At 37.3% G+C, this 26,650-nt stretch overlaps 1 protein-coding gene and 1 pseudogene across 8 annotated transcripts in view; one reads left to right on the top strand and one right to left on the bottom strand.

Annotated features, from left to right (window-relative positions):
* The first annotated feature begins 1,022 nt into the window (after positions 1-1,022).
* On the top strand, positions 1,023-2,515 carry LOC310715023 (eukaryotic translation initiation factor 4 gamma 3 pseudogene; annotated as a pseudogene). Its single transcript, XR_014538231.1, has 3 exons — positions 1,023-1,166; positions 1,260-1,432; positions 2,389-2,515. The product of XR_014538231.1 is annotated as a eukaryotic translation initiation factor 4 gamma 3 pseudogene (transcript).
* A 1,041-nt stretch (positions 2,516-3,556) lies between these two features.
* phc2a (polyhomeotic homolog 2a) overlaps positions 3,557-26,650 on the bottom strand; it is a 43,636-nt gene continuing 20,542 nt past the window's right edge. For 3 of the 7 annotated variants that reach the window (XM_083569812.1, XM_083569811.1, XM_083569815.1), the window contains 11 exons: positions 24,783-24,947; positions 23,570-23,722; positions 23,148-23,478; positions 14,049-14,359; positions 13,786-13,957; positions 8,493-8,707; positions 7,444-7,570; positions 7,233-7,347; positions 7,006-7,129; positions 6,635-6,920; positions 3,557-4,585 (listed from right to left, as the gene is read on the bottom strand). In XM_083569812.1, the coding sequence (XP_083425938.1) occupies positions 4,431-4,585; positions 6,635-6,920; positions 7,006-7,129; positions 7,233-7,347; positions 7,444-7,570; positions 8,493-8,707; positions 13,786-13,957; positions 14,049-14,359; positions 23,148-23,478; positions 23,570-23,722; positions 24,783-24,947 (2,154 nt within the window). In that variant the 3' untranslated portion in view covers positions 3,557-4,430. The remainder of the gene's footprint in view (positions 4,586-6,634; positions 6,921-7,005; positions 7,130-7,232; positions 7,348-7,443; positions 7,571-8,492; positions 8,708-13,785; positions 13,958-14,048; positions 14,360-23,147; positions 23,479-23,569; positions 23,723-24,782; positions 24,948-26,650) is intronic. The other 4 variants (XM_083569814.1, XM_083569813.1, XM_083569809.1 and 1 more) reach the window with 3 other exon arrangements.

Consider the following 26,650-nt stretch of genomic DNA (forward strand, 5'->3'; position numbering starts at 1 on the left):
TATGTTTTGACAGTAGTACAAATGGAAATGAAAAGAAAACAGTAGATTATGTGTCTGATTCCATGTTTCAGGACAACTGGGAATTGAGCAGATCAACAAGGAAGCCACAATTGATTTCAAGAGAGGAGATCTGGAACACTGTGCCTGTGCCCAAGAACAGTAGAACAATAGACCTCAATAAGATCCCCAAAATCACTAAGATTCTGACTTCTGGCTTTTAATTAATAAAACCAAAATGTAAGAATATATAATAAAAAAATGTCAAAATAAACAAATATTTTGCTTCCTTATAAGTAATGTAGAAAAATACATTCAATACCGCATTATTCTTTACATATGATGGGAAGTCGGTTTGGTTGAGGTTTATAAGGAGCATCTAGTCTTTCTGACTCAACTAAATTGTGTTTGTGTGCAGTCAACTATAGATGATAAGATTCAGTTAGGACCGTTGGGACGAGCACAGCTGAACTGGATGAAGGGCAGCAGTGGAGGAGCCAAAGCCAGTGAATCAGGTTAGAAGTGAATGTAGTCTGTGTCCTTTCTTAGCTCTCTGAAAAATAAAAAGCAAGTTGTGATTGTAGGTGTTGTTCTTGCAGATATTGTGCACCCCAGTAGCCTGAACTGTTACTCACCACTTCAGCCCTCAGTTCCTGCCTCTTCCTCCAGTCCATCTGCCTCTCCTGAGGTAGACTCCAGAGGAGGCCTGAGCAGGTACTGTGCAAGATCTGTTGTTGGCTAATGTAGGCTGTGAAGTCTCTTGGTCCTTTACGGTCTGGCCCTCCATCTCTGGGTGGACTATGGAAGGAGGCCACTGATAAGCCTCCACAGGAAGAAGTTCAGAAGGACACGTACATCCGAGCAAACAAAAGCAACCTGGAGCGTAGCTAATACATTGAATCTGTTAAGCCAGTGATTTGGACCCACACAAACATAAAACGTTATTCACGAACAAAGCAATTGCTCACTTATTCATTAAGAAAAACATGGCTGTAATTCATTTTAATGCATGAACATTATTTGTGATGACACATCATGCCCCTTGTGTGGCAGTAAAACTTGAAGCAGCGCCAGGCTCGACTACAGACAAGCCTGCATTATCAGAGGAGGAGATGGAGAAACGATCCAAGTCCATTATCAACGAGTTTTTGCACATAAATGATTACAAGGTAGTTCTCTCATGCAGTGTCTTATAAAGTGGATCACATTATTATATTGCACACGGTTATTATATTATTACTGCATCACATGTTCGTGTGCAGGAGGCCATGCAGTGCGTAGAGGAACTGGAACAGGCCATAATGCTGTACGTTTTTGTTCGGGTGGGTGTGGAGTCCACACTGGAGAGAAGCCAGATCACACGTGACCATATGGGCCAGCTGTTTAATCAGCTGTTGCAGGCTGGGAGCCTCTCCAAATCTCATTTTTTTAAAGGGTGAGTGACATTCCTTTCACACAGCTCTGTCTTATTGTGCCTCCCATTTGCACTGATGACACCAATAACAAATACTTTGTTACTGTACTTAAGTAGATTTTTCTGGTATCAGTACTTTACCTCAGTATTTATTTTTTGGACAACTTTTTACTTTTATTTATAATTTTTTTTTTTACACAAATATCTGTACTTTCTACTTCTTACATTTTTAAACCAGGTTAGTTACTTTAGTTTTAATCTATTTAGTGACACGACCGATATCTTTTCTTTTCATTTAGCGCTTTTCAGCCCATCAACCCATTTCTATTCATTGCGTGGCTTTTTAAACCTACTACTGGTGTATCAGTTACTGGTTCTCACACAACACAGATCTAGGTTAGTTTACAAATCTAACAACGAGCAAGGCAGAAGGCAACAACCAGTATGGATGAGGTGGATGAGACAGAGGGAGTCAGCGACGTAAACATAACTGAGAGCAGAGACATTCCTGATCACCTGATCATCATCATCCTTTCTCTGCTTGTTTTTCTATATGGTGGATGTTCAACCTAAATACATTCATTAGAAGACAAAATTAAAAGATTTTTGTATTGATATATTAATATGTGAGGTTCAGTTATCAGTGTGACACTTAAACAGGTAGTAGTAACGAATACTTTTTATTTAAGTACATGCCAGAGTCAAAACCTCTTTAATTCAACTTAAGTGAAAAAGTGTAGTCAGTACTTTAACTTGTACCAGAGTCTTTTAAAACACAAGTATCTGTATTTCTACGTGAGTGAAGGATGTGTAAACTTTTGCCACCTCTGGTTGACACTACTGTCTGCTTCAAGAAATGTTGACAGCTGAATCGCATATTTATTTCCAGTGGGATTATTGCTGGTATTATTATTAAAAGGCTTGCTTTTTACATTTCTTTCTTTATCTCATTTTCTAACTGATCTTTGTTTACACAGGTTTTCAGAAACTCTTAAAATAGCAGATTATATGGCCATTGACATTCCTCATATATGAATGTACTTTGCAGAGTTAGTTAATCATGTGCTCCCAGAAGGAGGAATCTCTATGAGAAAACTATTAAGGTATTTACAGGCACAGGGAAATTGAGAAAAAGGGAAGGATATTATACATACAAGGTTACATAGTATGATTTTTTATAGTAATAGCTGTGTTTTTCTTTGCTTTAGAACCATAGGAAAGTGGGGGCATTTTGGAGAGATTTTGGAGTGAACTGGGGTGATTTTCTCCCTGAAACTGAGGATGTGCACAGCTTCATTATTGAGCAGGTGAGCTGTTGCCTTCACAGTGGATTTGGACACCACTGGACTGACAGGATCCAGCATGCAGTAGATTTTCTACTACTTGAATAATAGAAATAAAATAGAATTTATAAAATCCTATTGTATATGTCTGATCAGATCACTGGAATTACAGAAAGATTTTTTTAAATTTTGCCATTAATAAGGGTTAAAAAAAATGTATTCAGTGATCAATTTGTTACTATAAGAACATTGTGAGTGATCTTATATAAACACTCAAGTTTGTGCTGTAGAAATTGTATTGGCTAGGTTAGACTTGATGCAGTTTTATTTCTAAACAGCATATATGCTCCATTTTGACAACACAAAGATACTCAAACATTTCTTATGTGAATTTTTTTCACATATGCCAGAATCTATACTTTACTCTTTCTGACTGCTCAAGACCACCCAACCTGGCCTCTACAAAAACACTCTTAAGCAACTGTAAATTAAAATTTCTGGGGAATGTGCCTAATGATGAACAAATCTTTGACTAAGTAGATGCACAAGGCAGTTTTCACATTAAAAATGGAATTCCACTTTTACATTTTTCAAGCTTGAGGTGCTAAACCTACATTATAGTACATGATTTATTTTCTGCATGATTTCTCCATCAGGCAAATCTCGATGAGTCGTAAATGAGTTCTCCACTTTTCCTCGGAGCTTTGATGACTGCTGTGTCAATTTTTCTTTTTTTTCCTTTTTTTTGAACATTTAGGAAAAATAAAACTTATTCTTACTGCTTTAAGATGATGATTTTATCTGAATTTCCCACAAAAATGAGACCTTTCCCTCCTTGTTCAAATCAGACAGAACAACTGCACAATACTGCCAAAGTTTAATTCTTCCCGAATACAAAACTATCACACACACACACACAATTCCTCTTAATAAATAGAATATTGATCATGTGAAAAATAGAAAACTAACAGCTTTGCAAAGATATTAATTTTGGGCCACAGTTTTTTATAATACATGCAGATCACCAATATTATCAGTTAGATCCTGTATCCTGACTGGTACATGCTGTAAAATAGCCGTTATTTAAATAGTAGTGTAGTAGTCCAAGTGTTGGCTGAAATGTTGAATGGCTGATGCACAAAGGGTTGAAATGCGAGTCTTTGGGATAGATAGGCACACGGCAGGCACAAGTTGAGCAATATTTCATTTTTATGTACACACACGATCACTCGTGTACTTATCCCATCGCCGCCAGTATAACGATAAACAGCAGACATGTTGATAGATATTTTTCAATGTTTGATACCACACAAGTTTCATTTTAATATAAACAAATGTGGGGTTTTTTTTTGTTTGTTTTTAAAAAAAAAGCACCTGGTGTGTAAAATCTAAAAAAGAATCCAGTTCTAAAATGTAAACATGAAATGAAATGTAAACCTGTTGCATTGATGCATTTTATTCACCGTTTCTGGTGTGCAGAATTAACTAGGTGTGAACATAATTGAAATCAAATGCCTAGATACTTGTGCTTATATTTCATCAAGATGATTGTTCCCCTATGGGGCCATGACTAGGCTAACCAGACTGAACGTCATTCTTTAGAAAGCTGTGAAGAAAAGTCTTGTAACTTTCGGGGCTCTGAGCTACAGCAAAAGTCCCCTGGATTCATAACCATAATGGGATATGAACAGAAATCAGTGCAGGAGTTTTGGGTGTCTTCAGTCCCAAAGGAGAGGCTAGGAGTCTTTGAGCATACTGATGTGGGCGAAGATTTTCAGTGCAGGCCCCAGTTTGATGTTCATGGTGCTCATGAGATGGTCTTCTTTCAGTAGCAGCAAGGCCTGGCCATCGATCTCCTGAGAACGGAACTCCTCGGCTATCTCCTGGCAGCCTGGGAATAAAAATTCAAATTGATGAAGCAACCAAGAATGAAGCAACCACATACTGCTAACAAGGACTTCATTATCAGGGGTGAAAAAATGTACATTGCTAGCCATCTTGCCAGACTGGTCAAAGTGTCAGTGTATTTAAATAAGAAAAAAGTGGAAGCTACACTAGTAACAATATTGTGAACTAATTAAAACTTTCTTTCGGCTTCTCCCATTAGGGGTCGCCACAGCGGATCATCTGCATGTTTGATTTGGCACGTTTTTACGCTGGATGCCCTCCCTCATGCAACCCTCCCCATTTTATCTGGGCTTGGGACCGGCACTAAGAGTGGCTGGGGTTGGTTTCCTGACCGGGGATCGAACCCGGGCTGCAGCGGTGAGAGCGCCGCATCCTAACCACTAGACCACCAGGGAACTAATTAAATGCACTTATACAGTAGGTATAACTGAAAATATGAATTCTTGTGGTGACTAAAGCAGTAAATGTAATTTTGTTACTGTACTTAAGTATTTATTTATTTTTTTTACACATATCTGTACTTTACTGAAGTATTTTTGTTCGGGGAAACTTTTACTTTAACTTTACATTTTAGAGTCAAATATTTTACTCCTTACTTAACTACATTGTGCCAGCGGTGAGCGAGTGGAGGACGGAGACGGAAAGAACGAGCGGTAAGAAACACCTGTGGCCGATGAGACTAATCTGTGTGCTCTGTTGTGAAGCGAACAAAGAGGAGGGGAAAGCCAACCACTGAGGAGGGCGCCACCTAGCAGAGAGACGAGCAGAAGGTTCGCCGATGGATGACTGAGCACGGGCGGGTGGGCACCGGTATAAAAGACGTACGTCAAGATGAAAAGGCGTCCTGAACCACGAGTGTGTGGGTGTTGGTGGTATTTACTTGGCTCGAACATACAGTTCAGTGTCAGTTCAACAGAAAGCGGAACAATTTGAGAGGAATACATGATGGAAATAACTCGACTATAATTCGCCACAATGCCCGTGGCTTATTTGCACGATTTATTTATTTATTTATTTTTATTAAGTGGGCTCATGATCATTTTAATAGATATTAATCAGTGTTTGACTAATTATAATCTTATTACTAGATTCTTTTCACATAAATTTAGTTAATTAAGCAAAGACTCTTGTAACAAAAAGGATAATAGCAACATTAAAGCAATATATAAATAATTTTGGATACTTTTGTAAATTTGAAGGTGATTACTTTAGTAGTTTAACCCAAAAGAAAGTTTAAAGGGAGCACTTCTACTGGAGTAATATTTTACCTACTGTATCTATACTTTTACTCAAGTACATGGTTTGTAAACTTCATCCACCACTGCTAGAGACACAGTTCTTCCCTTTTCTTATAAATGTTTTTGGTAATGCGTCCTCTTTGCCTCCTCAACTATATAAAACAATATGAGCTGTGCTTTTCTCTCTCTACACACCACAGGCCAAATAATATTTTAACCTGGCTAGTGTGTCTATTTCATTCTGTTTATCTGACTGCATACTGAGCTTTACGACTGTTCATTTCATTTGGTCCATTTTGAGATTTCCCCTAATACAAATGTTCCTTTATTCTTACGAAGAAAAAAAAAATTAATGTGCACAGTAATTAGTAAAATAATAAGTAAAATAATTCTAGACACATCCAGAGCATGTCTACATAGGGACAGTTTGAGAGTTTGCATCCCGGCACGGCCAAGCTGCTGCTGTTGGCCCTTGAGCTAATCCTTGAAGCCATCTGCTCAGCTCAAATTCCAATCACTTTGGATAAAAGCAAGTGCTAAATGAATAAATGTAAAAATGTCTATAGTGCAGCAGGTGGTGAGATTTGTGATTAACAATAGTCTCTGTGGTTGCAGGATCAAAATGCATCAGACCACTGTAACACAATAAATGTGCATGGGCCATTTTCATTCTCCACTGGAGATTTATTCCCTCCGAGTTAATTAAGAAGGTTGGTGAACGTTTGCCGCTCGCAGTGTCTGCTTTAACTTCACACAAAGTGACACAGTTTCAACACTTCCACTTCACACCATACCTGGTAGTGAGCAGATAAACTCATAAACTTCCTCTACGTTCCATTTGGCAGGGTCGAAAGGCATGAAGGGTTGTGTGAGGAGAGGAAGCTCCTTGCCGTGCGTCTCGTCACAATCAGCTCCCTTCTCTTTTCGCAGCCTCCGAGCACCAGAGCTGGCCACCGAGACGGGAGATGGAGGTTCTTCGTAACTCGACATGTCTGAAAACTGGCTGGACTCTCCATGACACGGCTGTAAGAAATATGGGAAGGGTGATGATCCCACTGTATCTATCTGAGTTCTGGGATTCTGAACACAAACAACAGAAAGTCAAAATCACTTGTGCAAGATAACAAAATGAAGCTGCTAAGAAATGCAGGTCTCAATACATTACTTGTTTTTTGGCCTCTGAACTAGTGTTGTGATGCTGGTTACTGGAGGTTCTCTGCTTCTTAGGGTTCTCAGGAGTTGGACGCCTTGGGAAAAGACCCATTCGCTTTGTGCATCCCACATTATATCTTCAAATGTGAAGACATACACAAGTTAAGAGTGACTAATTAAAGGCACGTTTAATCAAACCATTTTCTGGTTATCCGGAAAGTGTAGCTATACACTTAATACCTTTTTGCACATAATGTAGAACAGAACCGCTTTGATCGCTTGAAGTTGTGAGCGAAGTCGACTTTCCCACACAGTTCACAAGAGAGTGTTGGTTCCTTCTCCCTGCTCTTTAACTCTATAATAGGGGTGAACAAAGGTGTGTTTATCATGAAGCAAAATAATACGGCATTTTGAAAAAAAACAGGCATGAGCCTATAAAGGCTGCACATACCTTGCTGTGAGAGATCCTCCATCTCAGAGTCTGCTGTGTGAGAGTCCTGGACCACCTTCTCCATTTCGGAGTGAGACAGCTGTTTGTGCTTTTTGACGCTCTCAAAGAGCAACGATGGACGTTCCACCTGGAATTAACATGCAAAATAGTGAAAACACGCAACATTTTTGCCCATTATTCATTAGTTATCAGCAGCTGCAGCAAAATAGTTCCTGAGATTTGATTTTCCTTTTGATCTTATTTTAAATCAGGTGTCAAGTTTCGGACACTTTTCGATGCCATGATGACATACACTAGTAGATAGCAAACACTGTAAATAGGAAGCCATCTATGATACATAAACGATACATTCACTAGACACTATATAAGGAACATGTCCACCAGCTCATGCATCGAGTTTCATTGAGTCTGTGTCTACTGTAGCCTCAGATTCCTTTTCTTATACGCCAGGAGAGGAACCTGATGAGTCTATTGCTTTTGTAGCCTTAATATTTGATATGCTTCCTGGGACCACCATGGATGTAATGCAGGGTTATTTGAAGTACTGTTGCCTTCTTGTCAGCATAAACCAGTACACCTTGAACCACACTCATCACCGAGATGTTTCTGGCTGCAGAACTGCTGCTCACTAGCTGTTTATCTCCACGTTTCTATGTAAAGCCCAGCCACAGTCCCAGAGACCACATTTTTCCTTGTTTTGATCGTTAACTGAACAGTTAACAAAGCATGTGATCAGTGTATGCATGGTCTTCTGCTGTACCGCTGAATGTAAAGGTGTTACCCATAAGTGAAGCAGGTGTAGGTGAGCATCTACACCTGCTTGTGTTTTTTCCCTTCGGTCAAACTCTTTTTTGAGGAGTACACATTTAAACTTCGGTTTACATTGTCCACTAGAGGGAAGCATGCTTCTCCTGATATATAGAAAACCCCAACTAGACCTCATATATTCTTTAGGACAGGGAGGTTAAAGACTTCATCATGGGGGAGTAGACATGCAAACCAATTTGAATTACTTAAGAAGTAGGAAAGACCTAAAGTCAAGCACTTACGGGAAATGGTTCTGCTCCCTCCTGGATAACAAAGCCCTCAATTACATGAGTGAGGATCTGGGGTTTGACGATGGCTTGCGGGGTTTTGCTGTGGCCGTTGTGCGGGGTGCTGCCAGTGACCGTGGGCGCGTTGTTCCCGCTGCCCGACGTCATGACTGGGTTACCATTCACACACACCAGTGCAGCCGCGGGAACAGGAACTGCAGTGTCTGTGCCTGCAGGGTGACAGCGTGCATTACTCAATCAAACTGACAGGAGACTTCCGTGTTAATGGCTCATACAGTAAAACTTTGCACAAACGACAAAACTGGAATCAACTTTTTATTTCGCAGTTCTGTATTCACTCTTGACTGTGCTTTATATAAAACTCACTGCGACAGGTTAGTGTTTAAACTATGTGCAAAAACTGCATCCCAGTTTCTTTATAGTACAGTATTTGGAGAGATTTAGCACATAATAAACAGGTCCAAAATTCTGAGAGCATCAGAAAACATGCTTGCTATTTGCATTCTTTTCTCATTCTCCATTACAAAATATATTACTGAAGACAACATACGTGAACTTTTTAAAGGAAGTTCCTTGGCATGTACCCTTTTTTTGCTTTGGTGTCAGGATGCACTTGACTCTCACAGCCTTGCCGAATCATAGAAATCCAATCTTCAATTTGGACCCATTTTTTTTGGCATGCCTTCTGAACGTGATCTTTTGTTAACAAGATCACTATCACACGTGTATCTTCATTTAAAACGAATCTTTTAAAATTGTATGGACTTGATTTTTGTTCTGTTTATTTACAATTGTATATGATATAATATTTGTACATGCAATATATGCAAATGCAGTTCTCTGGCAGGTACCTCATTCCAATAATACATAAAATATAATTAAAATTGTTCTTAATGCTTTGGCTACAATTATTTGGAGAGATTTACACGTCTATAAACAGTTCTGAGGCAGTTACTGTTTGGAGGGAATAAGGGATCAGGACCCAGGACTGGAGCACCATTTCGAACAAAACGCATGCATTGTAATGCAAGATAATGTTTTATAGGTATGATTAGGATTAAATTGGTAATTAATCTAGAACAGAAATGCATAAGGCAGTAATGTAAGGGGGATCACTCTCGCCTTACTTTTTTTTTGATAATCAAATGCATAAAACGTGTGTATCTCTGCCCCACTTCATCATCATGCTCGATTTCATACGAATTAAATTAAGCAAAGAAAACTGCAACAGATGTGGGACTTGAGCGCGCGCGCTGTCCGTCTCCGCGGTGCCACGCTTTTCCACGTTCGGCTCGTGCGTGGACGCCAAAAGCGCGAGCGGCTCTGTAGAAAACAACGCGAAAAAAACACAGAACCGGTACTTCTGCCTAGCGTCAGTCCCCTTTTCCCCCTCAAATTAAACATTTACAACTAACAACTTTGTCCATATTTGGTTTATAAGCACACCAGCATGTAATAGAGTAAGAAACACTCTTACACACAGAGTCTCCTCACAATAGTGAACAGCGTCCAGGAGCCACACGCCTTTGTTCCGCTCGGAGACTCCGGGCTACGCTCCTCTTCCTTAAAGCAGCTCGTTAAAACAAGCACCGGACAAGCCTAAAACACTCCCCCTAAAAAAAACTTCCAGATATTCCACACAGCTTCAGTGATCCCTTGGTACAGTGCGGCAGGAATTGCAGCTTTGTGTGATCCGTTTCAAACTTTTTCTTTTTTTTTCTCTCTCTCTTTACACGGATTTGTTTGGTTCAAGCGACTTGGTGTGCGCGAGCAGCGCGCGCGCTCTAATCCTCTTTGTATATGGGGGAAGTGGTTGGCACGAGGGGGGGCGGTGTAGTGCGCGCGGCCGAGAACGGGGTCGCGCGCTTGATTTTCAACCAATAGGAACTAGTATTTGCTGTCGAGCGCGTCTCCGATTGGCTGAAATAATGAAGCGGCTACTTGACAAATGCAAGAGAGCAGGAAAAAAAAGGGATTAAAAGGCATCTATTCGGACCGCGGATTAGTCTTGATCTTGCAGTTTGAACTTTGTCTAGAAGGATTTGTTATTTCGCAAATAGCCAAAAGCGTATAATCAAACAACTCTAAACTATATACTATAATATTGATAAAAAAAAATCTTGATATACAGAATCCTGATAGATAGATAGATAGATAGATAGATAGATAGATAGATAGATAGATAGATAGATAGATAGATAGATAGATAGATAGATCTTTTTTCCTTTTTCTTCTTCTTTCGGCTGCTCCCATTAGGGGTCGCCACAGCGGATCATCCGTCTCCATACCCCCCTGTCCTCTACATCTGCCTCTTTCAAACCAACTACCTGCATGTCTTCCTTTACCATCCATAAACCTCCTTTTTAGTCTTCCTCTTGTTCTTCTGCCTGGTGGCTCCATCCTCAGCATTCTCCTACCGATATACCCCATGCCCCTCCTCTGCACATGACCAAACCATTTCAATCGGGCCTCTCTCACTTTGTCCCCAAAACACCCTACATGTGCTGTCCCTCTAATAAACGTGTTTCTAATCCTGTCCATTGTTGTCACTCCCAATAAAAATCTCAGCATCTTCAGCTCTGCTACCTCCAGCTCCACCCCCTGTCTTTTACTTAATGCCACTGTCTCTAAACCATATAACATCACAAGTCTCACCACAGTCCTATAAACTTTCCCTTTCACTCTTGCAGATACTCTTCCATCACAAATCACTCCTGCCACTCTTCTCCACCCACTCCACCCTGCACTCTTTTCTTCACTTTCCTTACTGCCCTCCCTCTCATTCACACACATGTACTCTGTCTTACTCCTACTGACCTCCATTCCCCTTCTCTCCAGCACGTACCTCCACATCTCCAGGCTCTTCTCAACCTGTTCTCTACTCTCGCCACAAATCACAATATAACTGACATAAATATATGTACACAAATAAATCTAAAGGCTATTGGCACTGAAAAATGTGCAGAAGCTGTTGAGCAAGTGCACTAAAAATATATAGAAGTAAAATGTGTAGAAAAATTATATGTTCACCAAAATAATGCCTTAATTGTACTTGAACAAAGTGCTTTCATTCTAGCTAAATAAGACTATATTCATTATATGATTATTCCAGTATAATTTATTTTTTATTTATTTACTACAACAGCAGCAGTCAAATTAGCTATGTAAATGTTTTGCTCATTAACAAATAAAACACAACAAAAATATATATATAATATATTGAATGGACTTAAGATCCAATTGACCCAAACCACACTCCTGGTAAAGATTTACTAGGGGGAAGTGGTAGCTCCATAGTTAAGACTTTTAAGGTACTGACTGGACAAGACCCTTGTCCAGGGGTGCTTCCTAACAAAGTGGGATATGAGAAGAAAGAATTTCTGTGCGGTATTGTATCTGTGACAAGTAAAAGCCTCTCTTTACAAAGACACCTAGTGTCTGAAGTCTCAAGGATTTTTCCTCACAGTTATAAATAAAAAAAGGTGGGGATAGGGGTAAAGTGCAATTTGTGCTAATAGCAATGAAAATAATATACTAATTAGTTGATAATACACTAATTTAACAGCCATCTAAAATAATCTCCCTGCTGTAAGAGTTCACGTCTGATCATCAATCCTACAATCATTGAATTTTATCTGTTTGCTTTACCCTGATCAGTGCTGAGACACGCCCCAGCCCAGGATGGGACTAGTCGATTACAGCGCACCACATGCATACATTTCCACCTAGGGCAATTTAGTGTAGCCAGTTTGCCTGCCAGCATGTTTTTGGTAAGGTGTAAAAAAACCCAAAAACTTAAGAGAACTCCTACAGGCATAGCGAAAACCAGTGAAACCTCAGAATCAAACCTGGGACCCTAGAGGTATACCTCTTTTACCACTGTAGTTACAGGGTACATTCACTACAACCTTTCAGTATCGTGGCAATCCATTAATTTGTATATGATTAGTAATTTAAGGTTTGCAACACTTTTTTATTTCCTCTCAGAAACAATGGGGCATGTAACTTGTTTCACTCAACTGTATCTACACTGAAAACCATACAACAACCAAATGTAAACAGTATGGGCTGCAAAAGGTTATCAGATAACATAATCTATCATCTGCTTTAAGTAATAAGAGCCCTGAAACAACTGTTCTGATAAGGGGTCTTGGCTTCTGCATTCAATATAGGAAAGCAATGGGTGACATAGTAGATGTATGGAAATCCTATCTCCCAGTAGATAAGGAAGGCTATTTAATCCCACATTCAGCTGGTTGAAGTAAAAACAGCACAGTTTGAGTCTAGGATTTAATGTGGCATGCATTAACTTTTAGTGAGCCTGAATCTTTTTCACTTAGTAAATGTAAAAATTTGTTATATTGCTTTATACATTATGTTCTAAAAACATGAATTTGTATCTTTTCAGATTAAAGTTTTAGTTCAGATTTAGTTCAGCAGTGGAGTTAAAGGTTTAGTTCAGCAACAAAGGATTTTTCTGTGTGCCTTATCTTCTATACACTTGAACTTGAACTCTCCCTGCCAACCCTCCCATACCCTCCCACTTAAATCTACACACACAGCTTTGGCTGCATATTTTCAATCTTAATGTGTATCCAGGAAACATAGCAGTGTTCATATAACAATGATATGTAATAAAAACATATTATTTGGCCGGCTTGACATGATTAATGATATTAATCTTTTATCCCAATGCACAAAAAGTGCCTTTCCAGACTACGTCCTAAAACAATTAGGGCTTGTTGCTTTCATAAAAGAGCAATTACTCATCATTCATAATTTAATGTCTGAATGCATAGGCCTCAGCTACACCTGCCAGACTGATAAACTGTGTCCACCTTTATTTCCAGAGCCCACTGGGAATAACAAAGCTGCACCCCTCACCCTAATTATGGCAAAAGCTGTCACATTCTAGCAAGTGCCTAGCCTGGACAATAGACACTGGGGCGTGACAGATCTACTCTTCCACTTGAGAGGAGAGACGGCACAGGGAGGGCTTTTTTGTTTCGCATGGCAAGCCTACAGATGGCAGTGACACAGTAACCACAGTGCCTCCTGGCCATTTAGGCCAAGCTTGGCACTGTCTGGGTTTTTTCTTATAAATCCAAATACATTTTCTGTATCAGTTGTGTTTCTTTGTGACTTTGCAATTATGCATCACAAATTGCTGAGATTCAGTGTTATATAACTGCTCCATCTTCTCCTTATCCATTTCAAGCAAAACTTATTTTGAATTTTATTCATAGTGATCACGATACTGAGCAAAAAACTGAGAACATGGGTCTACCTTCTGCAGTCATTTTCGGCTGGCTTTGATCATACAAACATTTTTCAATCCGTACTGGCTCCTGTGTTGGTTGAGATAGCATCTGCTGCTCACTTTGGCCAAGGCGGTCATCTCTAACTACAGGAGGAACAGTAATGTCCTTATCCACATTATCCTGTGTCATCACTGCAGTCTGGAAATCACCATGAAAACAAGCAGCTCAGAGGAAGGATAAATTATGAGTCAGGTACAAGTATTCAGAAATATGTTTGAACGTGTCCTACCTGTGTTGGCAGAGGCTGGAAATGGAGGTTGACAGCGGTTAGCTGTACCTGCTTGACTTTGCTGGGATTTAACAAGGGAGACTGACCGTTGAGCATGCTTGGACCCACAGTCGAATGGAAAATCGCGGCTTGCTGAGCGGGTGATTTGGGCAGCACAGGAATAGCACACTGTTGGCCTGATAAAGCAGGCTGAATGGCTACAGTTTGGCCATGGGACTGGATGCTGGGGTGAGACAGTTGGGATTGTTGCTGAATCACAAACTGCTGCTTTTGTTGCTGGAGCAGCTGATGGCTGTGAATTTGTGCATATGCTAAAAACATACAGGAATTCAGAGTGAGAGTTCATGTTGAATGGATTTTCATGTTCAACACAAAAATTTAATTTTACAAATGCACTGTGAAGCCATTTCACATACAATAGAGACTAAACATATATTATTAGGATACCAATGCAAGCTGTATGTTTTTGGACACAAATAAGACAACCAAATTTAATTTAGAACAACCAGACCTTCAGTATGTTTATTGTTAAAAATGGTCAACAAGACCATTTTAACCATGAAAAAATGCAAAATTGACAAATGACAATGCTAAAGAAATTGCACTGAATCTAGACTGAAGACAAAATGAGCTGTTGTAAAACAAATTTTTTCAGAGATACAGAAATACATTTACTTTTTTTTTCTTATTTCGAAAACAGTGTGTGTGTGTATGTGTGTGTGTGTGTGTGTGTGTGTGTGTGTGTGTGTGTGTGTATGTGTGTGTGTGTGTGTGTGTGTGTGTGTGTGTGTGTGTGTGTGTAAGTATTTGCACTTAACTGTAGCTCATTAGCTTTTGTAGTGTACCCCACCCTTTATTACTCAAAACTGGATTTCCTCCTAAGGTTCATAAATAAATCTGATACTGAGGCAACTGACGCACACTAACCTCAGCCCTTTCTGGGTGTACTAGCTGGAAGCAATGTACACCCTACAGTTTTCTAAAAGATTCAGTCTCATTATAATGGTGGTGTTTTAAGATCTATTCATGCAGTGCTAAAACTAGCTAACTAGGTACAGCAGTTAAGATTTTAATTGAAGTCAAAAGGGCAAAGCTGCATTATGCTGTAACATATTCCCTTCTTCTTGTTTGCTTAAGGCAATCAAATCTGAAAAATATGAGGTCTTTTATTTTTTATTTTTTGAAATGCTAGGATTTGACAGGGCAAGTGAACAGAGATGGATTAAACATGAGGCAGAGCACTTAGTGCTGTGTTCTGGACCTGATGCCTCAGGGATTCCCTTCATTGTTCAGCAGCGTTGACTTTAATGGGTTCATTTGGCACAGATTAGCTTGCTATACTGTCAACTTTATAAAGGCTATCGCATGGTTGCCCTTATCCAAAAGTAAAGCACCAGGTGGATTGATTACTGGAGTCACCAAAAGCACATTACCACCTTTGTGCTTCAATCATGCTATAATAGCAATTATTTTGTAATTTGTGATATGTACTTTGAATCATTTTTTTTTTCAAATGATTAATTTTTAATCACTTTTAAATCACCATATGAGATAAATCTACCATATTTTAAATTCTATTAAATTTACTCTTTTATTTATCACAAAAACACAAAAGTGAAGGAACAAAATAAAAACAATAAAGCGATTCAGAATGAACAGATAATGAGTTCTTCCCAAAAAAAAAAAAAGGCACAAACAGGAGTCTTTAACTTTCCGATATGCAGCTCACATGTAAAAGTAAAAAACACGGTCATTCACAAAAAAATAAAAAATGCTTATACAGGCTCATCCTTAGAAACTGCCTGGTCAGGGTTACAACTGTTAAATTAGGCTCCTACATCAGTAACTGACTTTACTAATGCTCTTGTGGCTGAATGAGCAGAAATCATTTAAAACCACAGTTAAAAATCTAGTGGAACATCTTGGAGGTTATTAACAGCAAATGAAGACTGGATGTGAACATCTAGCCTATAATATTCATGAGCTAGACTTAATTTGTTCTCATTTGCAGAGGAAAGGATTCGCTCTAAAAATCCTCATCCGAGACAATGGCTGTTTATTTGTGCCTTATACAGTACCTTTGACACAGGATGCACACGATGTTCTAGATCAATGCGATGTATCTTGGACATGAAGGGTTTAAGTTGCAATGCATGTTAAGAAATAATTGTCTCCTGTGCTTCTGTTCAGTCTGGAGCCTTTCAATGAAAAAGAACAGTCTGTAGAACTTCCTAACTGAACATTAATTATGTTTAAATTATGTTAAATGTGTTATGTTTCAGCCTAGTAAAAAGAGCCGTATAAAAAAACATTAACCCTTATAATATACCCTTACATTCATTCTGTCTTTACTAGTCTTGTAATAAGATCTAAAGTAAAGATCAGCACTATTCTTCACTGAGAACACAATATGTCGATAAAAGTTAACTATAGTTAATTAACTATAAAAAAAAATTAAATATATTCCAGATTGAATTTGCTGATGTTTGTATTTAAAAAGATATTTACAATTGTTTAAAATGGACCCTGCATGCAGTTTCAGCTTTAAAATGATCTCACTTGGATTACTTTGTCTAACCTTTATTAAAAATCAAAATGGTTTTCACACAGATTCTATTGACCTTCCTGAATGTCTTGTACTTCTATAGACTGTATGTGACACAATAGTACATGAGAATACAGTGTATAATATGCTCAGCTTCAACATGCTTCAGCCCCTGTAATCTTTAGTATTGTTCTCATATATAGGCTTAAGGGGGGGGATCAGTGCTAAAAATGTCTGGTCCTGCTTAGAGTTCACTCCAATCATGGTGCTATAGTGTTGTTAATGCTGCTGGCTGTGAGCTTTTTTATTTTTAATGAGTTCCTCATGAAGAAAATATGAGTTGTACAAAATGCCCCTTTCTACACACATCCCTGTAGATTCATTGTGTTAGTGTTTCTGAAGGCACTTCCTCTCTAAGCTTAGGGTATGCACCACTATTTGGGTGCTACTGTACTATGAGCCAGGAAGAAACTCACCTGAGATTAAATTGAGTATAAAGGATGTAAATGATATTGCAATGCAGTTTATAAAACTACTTACAAAGAGATTATTAGGTATTAGGTATAGCTTTTTTTTTTTTTTTTTTTTGGATAATACATTACATGATGATCACATTTCACATGATCATATATGGTTATATATTTAAACACGTGATTGTGTGAGAATTACAGAGATTGTGAATAAATGTGCAGATTTCACATAATTTAACATGCAAAAATGTGACATACTACACTTAAAAAAAAATCACAATCACAAATATAAATACTGTTGATTTAATAGCATTCATTTGCTTTATTATTAATGTAATTTATTTTTATCAATAAATGAAACGTGATGTTTATTTGAATACAATTTTAAGAGCAGGATAAATGATGAAATGCTGCTTTTGTTAAGTAACAATAAAGGAGTTTTCGAATGTAGTAGTCTGTCTGTCTGTAACTCTTTAACTTGAAATGCTCTTCCCGTTTTAAGTTTATTCAGCAGGAAATATGTCAGCATTATCCAGTGCTTGCCACATGATCTGTAAAGCTCACTTAAAAATAACACCTCATGCCTGCTTGTGGTTCCCGTTTAGACTTGACTCCTGGAGTGAACTGAGGCCCGGATTGTCTTGAGTGGCAGCTTGCTTCTATTAATATGACCATGACAGATGATGTGTTATGAGAGTAATGGGGTGAGCTTATGAAGCAGGAAGCAAGGCTGTGAAAAATATCAGTGTCAGGATTTAGCCTAGTTTTTTTTTTTAGTCTCTGCTTTCAAGATATGATTGAGCTTGTTATAAGGGTTGGTCAATTTTTACATTTTTATCATTTTATTAAAGATTTTATGACACACCAATAAAACCATTAACCCTAATAATTAACCTTTTAAGGTTTAAAGTATTTTATCTACCTACCTACCTAACTAGCAGTGGTGGGTAGTGAGAGTAATAAATTAAGGAAGAAACTCCCAACCAGAGGTGGGAAGTAACGAAGTACAAATACTTTGTTACTGTACTTACGTAGATTTACTGGTACTGGTACCAGTACTTTACTTCGCTATTTATTTTTTGGACAACTTTTTACTTTTACACATACATTTTTACACAAATATCTGTACTTTCTATTTCTTACATTTTCATACCAGCCACGTTACTTTAGTTTATTCTATTTGGTGAAATGTCAATATTCCTGCCATTGCATGGCTTTTTAATCTACCAATAGTGTAAAACTTCCTGGCTCTTAAACTCCACAGATGGAGGCTAGTTTACGAAGCTAATAACAAGCAAGGCAGAAGGCAACAAGTAGTATGGGGTTAACATTGATGAGACAGAGGGAGTCAGTGATGTAAACATGACTGAGAACAGAGACATTCCTGATCACATGATGGTGGTTGTTCAGCCTGGAAACATTCAACAATTAAAATTCGTATTAACATATTAATTAGGCTATCAAAATTAACGCGTTAACAACGTTCATTTTGATTAACGCTTAATAAAGTTTGCATTTTTGTTTGACCATTTGTATTTAAAAAATATAAATAAATAAATATAAGAGAGGTAAAATTTAAACCTTCAGCACAACAAACGTTTATTCACGATGACTTTACTTAGATATTAAAAAATCCTTAACCGATTTTTTTTAATCAATAACATTTGTTTTACTGATGCGCCAAGTCTCAAATCGGCACCAAAATCCGCCATGATGCGCACATCCGGCAATGAACTCTCTGAGGTCAAAAAAAGCGTGTTTTGTGGCATTTTTTCTTTTTTTTTGGATCGTACAGATAAGAGCAACACATGATTCGAATCTGTAAAGGGTCTACTTTTATTTGTATACACTCATAATAACAAAATGCTTTGCATTTGTAAAATAAAGAAAACAGACAGGGGGCGCTCTCTGTCATCTCTTTCCACAGACACAAATAAAACAATCTGAAGCTCAGAGAATTGCCTTACAGATGAAAACAAATATTCTCTGATTATGTAATCCTTATAATAGTTAGAAAAGGTACAGTTTCTTCTGTATCACTTTATTAACCGTCCATGTGGAAACATAGCAAACGTTTCGTTTGGTGTCCTGATGATTTACGTAATTTAAAACACCATAATTACTTTATTTACAAGAATATTTTGTCTTCATGCTCTATGTTGAGTTTGGTTTCATTAATAATAAACATACATTTTACATAAAGCATTAATATTTGTCCATGCCCATGTTGATTAGAATATTTCCAGTGTGACACTAAAACAGGTAGTAGTAATGACTACTTTTTTTATTTAAGTACATGTCAGAGCCCAAACTTCTTTACTTTAACTTGATTAAAAAAGTATAGGCAGTACTTCTACTTTTAAAACATGGGTTTTTGTACTTCTACTTAATTGAAGGATGTGTGTACTTTTGCCACCTTCTGACTCTAACTTGCCAAACACATGTGATCTAATTTGCACATGTTTTTTGCAGAAGTTGAAGATAAGGTTTTGGGCCCAGGGTAATTTTAATAGATATCAATCAGTGTAATTAATATTAATATTAAAAGATTGGTGTACTAAGATTACCATTAGAGTCTTTTCACATAAACTGAGCTGATTAAGCAAGTGTCTTGTTACAGAAATTATAATAGGAACATGTTTTGTGTACCTAGTTTTAGGTATTATTTTAGTAATCAAGTATTCTACTAATTATTCCATACATTAATCGAGTATTTAGATAAGAATTATTTTTTTTATTAAAGCGCAATACTAAATATACAAGAAAGAATAAGACAGGTCTCTTAAAATAAACAAGTAATTTGTTTCCTTTTTTTTTTAAAGAAAAATTTACATTTTATTGCTGAAAATGCACATATAATATCTGTGAAAACTAAATTCATTTAGTGCATTTAATTGCCATATTACATCAAAATACTAATACAAATATATCAATAAAAAAATCATAAATAAAAATATTAAAATGCAGTTCGGGTTACTCGGGTTAAAAAAAGTTAAACAGTGTACAGTATTCTCTTTATGTTTTAGAAATGATCTAAAACTTTGGAAACTTTCTATTGTTTTCTTAGGCCTGAATCTATGTAAGCCCATTTGTGCTGCATAATTTTAGTTTACTTAAATTTCGTACTTTTTTTTTTTTTGTTTGTTTACAATTTAGAGCTTTTTTCTCGCGATTGCGACTTTATTTCTCGTAATTTGGACATTTTTTTGCTCGCAATTCTGACTTTTTTTTTAGTTGAGACTTTATTTCTCGTAAACATCCAACATTTATGGTGCATCCACTAGTAACCATGTTGTTGGCCTGAAGTTTTCAGCTGTCGGTGCATGTAAGATGCTCCTCTGCTTCATCTGTATTCATATATATATATATATATATATATATATATATATATATATATATATATATATATATATATATATATATATATATATAAAATTATTATTTGTTATCCTGACCTCAGCCTGCTCTAGTTTGGTGTTCAAAAGTTTTTATTCTTTTAGTTTTATTTTAGTCTGTATTATTTTTTGCTCCTTGTTTCCATTAAAGACTAAAATTATACATCTGTCTGCATCCTGCATTTGGGTCCTTCAGTCAGACACTCACTTAAGTATCCAGTACTATGATTTATTATGGCTATAATGTCCTATTATCATTTATGTCAAAAAGTTTAATCAATTCAGTTCAGAAAAGACTCTAAAGTTACTCTTAATAGAATGATATTAATTATTCAAACACTAATTATTGATATCTATTAAAATGATCAAGAGCCCAAAATCTTCTTTTCAACTACTTAAAAAAAAAAAATCATGCAAATAAGGCCTTGGGTGTTGTGGCAAGTTAGAGTCAGGAGTTTCTTTAATCAATTATTGCTCTCTAAATGTTCTGCTTGCTGTTGAACTCACGCTGAACTGTATGTTTGTGTTTAGTAGATACAAGAAAGCGATAGTCAAAACAAGTTAAAAATAGAGCATGCGCTCTATCCTGATTGGTGGTTTACTGTGGGCTTGACTAGTTATGTTTTTATCCTCTGTTAAATAAAAAAAATGATTTCGCAAAATGTAGTTGAGTAAACAGTAAGATATTTGACTTTGAAATGTAGTGAAGTTAAAGTTAAAATCTCCCCAAATAAAAATACTTCAACAAATGTATACTACAAAAAATGTACTTAAGTACAGTAACGATTTACATTTACTTCGTTTTTGTCCACCATTGTTGATTTGCCATTGTTTCTTTTCAGTAAAACTTAATTTACTTTTTGAGATAAATTTCACAATAAATTCATTGAATTTGTTGTGGCCATCAAATAAAATCATTTAAATGGTACATTTTCTTAATTTTAACAATTGATATTTTCTACTGTGAATAAAATAAACAATCTATGTGTCCACCAGTTTTCAGTGAAATAAAAAAAAAAAAAAACACCTCTGCATTTTTTTACATCATTTTTAAAGAACTTTAGCTGGTCAGTCTTTTAGATGTCAATTTCTTTCACAGCGAACACAATTATGATGTTTTCAGGTTGCTTATAAGATGAATTCCAACGACATTTTAACAAATTGTCTGGATAACATTGTAGTTTAAGCTTGATAATCACATCGCATGTAATCAGGGACGACTAAATGACTGAAATGTTTATGATACCGCATAATTGTTATTTTATCATTGCTGTCACCCTATGTAAAACTATCACGAGAGAGAGTATCTTTAACAGGCCTGTCTGCTGCCCCTCTCTGAGTCATTAACAAAACAATCATACTTAGAGCCCCTATGCCGCAAAGTAACTCCTGCTCCAGTGAGCCTCTGTTACTGCTGGTTGCAGTTTGTATTTTTGACCACATCGTGTAATAAAACCAGTAGCCAAAATGATGGGTCATTGGCTTATATCTGTCAAATCATTGGTAACCAAAAAAGGTAATAATTATTTAAGCAGAATTTAAAATGTATGTGGTAATGAATAAGGACTTTATAAAGATTAGTATTTGTTAAATGGCGTATTTATATACTTCAGCTCTGCCCCACCTGCCAATATGGGCAAGCTGCCACTAGGTCAACAACCCAGTGAGACCCCTGAGAGTCCCAGAATCCATTTTGACCATCAGTGACATATACCATAAGGGTCATTTGCTTTAAGAATATGAAATATTTTAGTACTGGAGACACACACAAACAAACACACATGTTCAGTGCAGACTGAAGCCCCTTTTAATTTAATTTTCACCATTCCTCATTAGTTCCTATACCTCTTTCTGAAAATAAGAACACGTTAACCCTAAAAGACTGTTGGTGGTGTGATTGTTTTCCCCTCAAACAGCGCTTTGCATGCTGAAAAAATAGAGAATGATGTATACAGCCCATGGCCACATATGCTGTATGCAGATATTCTCATAATGAAACATAGCGTGGTTGTCATAGTGACTCATAACTTACAAAATTCAGAAGGCAATCCCTTACCATTATCTATATGTAGGGTGGATCTAAAGTCAGACATTTGCAGCAAAGTCTTCGTTGTGTCTATACATGACCAAGGGTATGCATTGTTTGTAAAGTGAAGTTTAGTCTTTTCCAAATGGCATGTGTGTGTGAGAGTGTGTGTGTGTGTGTGTGTGTGTGTGTGTGTGTGTGTGTGTGTGTGGAGGGGGGGGGGTGTCTATTTGTTCTCATAGGTCACATAAGGCGGTACATCTGTCTCAGTGTTAAATGATATCCTTAGAGTGAGAATTGTGAGCATCTCTCTTTCTCTCTCTCTCTCTCTCTCTCTCTCTCTCTCTCTCTCTCTCTCTCTCTCAGACCAAATGTGCTGACATACAGCTTTTGCTGCCCACCATGTCCTCCTTCAACTCAGACCTCAAGGCCAGCTGCTTTCCCACTCAGAGATTTTTCCTAGATATCTAACACATGGCAACTTTGACAAGAGGGTCAAATAGGAAAACCGGCAGTTACTTATAAAAAAAATTCCTTATGACATCCTGTATTTTACTAAAAAATACTACTTAATTTATGATTTTTGCAGTATTAATTTCAGAATGACACCCAGAATTACGTTGATATTCCTGCACACTAAATATAAGAGAAAAGCTTTCTTACCAGTATTGATGAGGGGATGGCTGGTTGCTGTGCTCATGCTGTGGCTCACATTAATCACATGTGCACTTAACTCACTGACACCATCACTCATCTTCGCTGGCTCTGATGACACATCAGCAAGGCCCGACTTCACTCCATGAAGACCCTGAACCTGAGAGCTGGGACTCTTCAGCTGGGCCACAGGCAAGCTGGGCAGGGCCATTTGAGTTGCTCCTCCACTGCTTTGCTTTATACTGAGCCCATGTAGTTGGGGTTGAGAGGTGGAGAAAGAGGAGGAAGAGGAGGAGGAGGCCACTGCCCCCTGCTGGCTACACAGCACCAGGTTCTGCATCTGAGATGAGTGGAAGAAAACACTTCAACATTTAGATCGTTTGTGTAGTTATTTTGTGGATTTGTGTGATTTCAGCACAGGTTTCGAGTACCTGTGGGTTGGTGGACTGAAGGTTGACAGATGGCGACGAGGCCTCAGGCTGGACAGCAGCGACTGTGGCGGTCGGAGTAAGTATGAGCTGGGGGGACAAAGGAACAGCACGTCCTAGGCTCCTAGCTACTTGCACAAGGCTATTTTGCTGTGCCTGAAAATCATACCAAAATGTACTGTTTTTGTTTCTATATAAAAACACCACAGGACTATTGTGGTTGGCGCCTGTAGAATAGAGTGGGGCAAATATTTTTTGTCTCGCTTTCATATTACAGAAAACATGGCATTATAACCGGTAAAATAGCATACCCTATATAGTCCTAAAAAATAAGACCATCTATTTTAAAGAAGCTATTTTAAAAAGGCCACGCCATAAAGTCAATAATAAACGGATTTCATTGCACATTCTGCCATTACCTATTCACCCTTCATCATGTGGGATAATTTTCTAAACGCCTACGTTGTATATTTTTCCAACAAAAAGTGTTGCTATCCAGATTCTCATTTATTTTCTAAAATAACTAAGAGAAAATGCTGGATGGAGCCAGTGTGGTAAATGTGGTTGACCAGCCCAGTGACAGGTCACAGCTAAATTTCCACTGTAAAATCAGGACATGCTGCATGGTACTTCTCTATATTCTAAAAGGCAGGAAAGCACTTACACTTAACAGTAAAAAAAATACAGTAATAAATATCTAAATAACATTCATATTATTATTAATAATATTATAATAAAAACGGGATCAATTTCTATAATGAATCGATATGAGCTTGTTTGAAAACTACATAAAAAATAATCAAGCTATGCAAAAAAAAAAAAAAAAGAAGCTGATTAGCAAACAGCATCCATGAACATTATTAAAACCAAAGGACAGATATAAAATTTTTCTTTTTACCAGTTTAGGAAAACTAACTCCAAATTATGCTTATTATATTAACGTTCCTAAAAATATGACTCATTAAGATGCACACAAAATGTAAATATTGTGTTTTGATGTAATTCAGGCAATTGTACTGTTAGATTATCCGCAACAGAAGCACATAACTCCACACACAAGTTTTCTGATCGTGAACACAAATTAAAATTAACCAAACATTTAAAGTAAATCAGGGCTTAAATATCCATTCTTTATATCCACATCTGTAGGTTTATATGGGTTACAGCAATATTATTAAGGTTATATTTATTTAAGCTTGTGTGTGAATTGACCTACCATCTGTGCACGCAGATACATTTGGGCTTGGCTGGCAGTGAAAGTTGGAGTGGATGAGTTCCCAAGTAGCACAGCCTGCTGGGTAATGCTGACCGGAGTCGAGTTCACCCCCTGGGCTCTGCTGATCAGCTGAGCCGCCACTGCAGGAGCGTTGGCCAGTTTTATCTGAGGAAAAAGATGAGTGGAAACAGTGTGTCAACACAGATCACATTCACAAAGAGTCAAAGTTATCACGATGAAAATCTTGGAGGTTGAGTCATTGTTCTTTGTTGTGGCCAACTGTTATCCTCCTACGAATGCTTAGTTCTGCATAACTTTTTACTCACGTCGCTCTTTTAACAGCAAGTAAGTTGGGCTTTGTTGTACCTTGTGATTAATTAGTTTGAGATCAATGGAACATGCCAACGTTTTTTTTCTAATACCTATCTAGTGCTAAAGATTTTAAACACTTCCCAGTAATGCAAAAACAAAACAGTGTACACACTTAGAAACTTATCAATTATGCCAAAGGATAACACTTTTATAGCTTTTAAAGTGAATAAGAGACAATTCATATTCGATAATTCAGCATATTTCACATGACATAGCTGCTCAAAAAGAAATGCCTCTGTATCTATCTGAACACATAAACAAAAAAACCCCTCAGAAAAGGTCTTTTTGACCTGGTAGCTGCTTCTAAGGGGATGGTGAGAACCTACACTCCAGGGCAAAAAAAAGTGCAAAATGGCTAAATATTAAGCTTTTGGTGGCCATAGGAACAAATAATTAGTCAGAAAATTCCTAAAATAATCAAATAAACATCCTCATTTGTCAATATTTGCCTTTTTTACTTTTGCATCAGGGAAAAAAAAAAAGCACAAAAATAAATAAATAAATAAATAAAAACAGTAAAATTTACTTATATAGCATGTCTTAACGTAAAAATGTTTTTCAGCTACTCATCAACTGTTTAAAGCAACACTGATTGCTTTCTGTAAACACTGTTTGCAAGACTTACTCTTATGTCTCTCTAACTCCTTTATTGATCAAATCTAACATCTATAGTTTTGAGTTACTTTTAAGTCAAAAAGTTACCTCAGAAACTGCCTGTGTCTAACTGAAAGAAAGAAAGAAAGAAAGAAAGAAAGAAAGAAAGAAAGAAAGAAAGAAAGAAAGAAAGAAAGAAAGAAAGAAAGAAAGAAAGAAAGAAAGAAAGGTGCTTTATACTAGTCACATGTACTTTACGGCACAGTATTAATTAAACAATTCTTTCTTTACAGTTCCCATAGATGTTAGGAAGCTGGAGTCAGAGCGCAGGGTCAGCAATGTTACAGCACCCCTTGGGGTGCAGGGGATTAAGAGCCTTTTTCAAGGGCCCAACAGTGACAGCTTGACAGTACCAGGGCTTGAACCTCTGTGCAGTAACTCAGAGCCTCAGCCACTGAGCTTCCACCTTCCAAAACATGCCAAGAATTAAAAACTAAATTTACCCCTTCATGTTCATTTATAATGTTTAGTGGACAATCCCCCCTGTGCAGAGTCACAGTAGTGCCTTATTTAGTTTTTTATTTTTGCATGGTTTAATGGTGCTCTGTGTGATAGTCAATGATTTGCATGTTGATCATAACCAAACCCTGATTAATACTTTTATAGAACTTTGTCCTGTACTTTGTCTCTATGATGTGTTAAGTTCTTTCTCCACAAAATCTCTGGGTTCCTCTAGGAACAGGTGTGTTTATACAGAGATTAGGTGACACTTTAATTGCATACAGGTAGTCTCTGTTCAACAAGTAAATTGTAATATATAATGGCCAATGGTAGCACCAAAATGTATTTAGGGATTTCCCACATTAACACATACGCTTTTCCACCACTTCAATATTCTGGTG

Source organism: Silurus aristotelis, assembly GCF_946808225.1.
Source record: "Silurus aristotelis genome assembly, chromosome: 19".
NCBI classification, from domain to species: Eukaryota; Metazoa; Chordata; class Actinopteri; order Siluriformes; family Siluridae; genus Silurus; species Silurus aristotelis.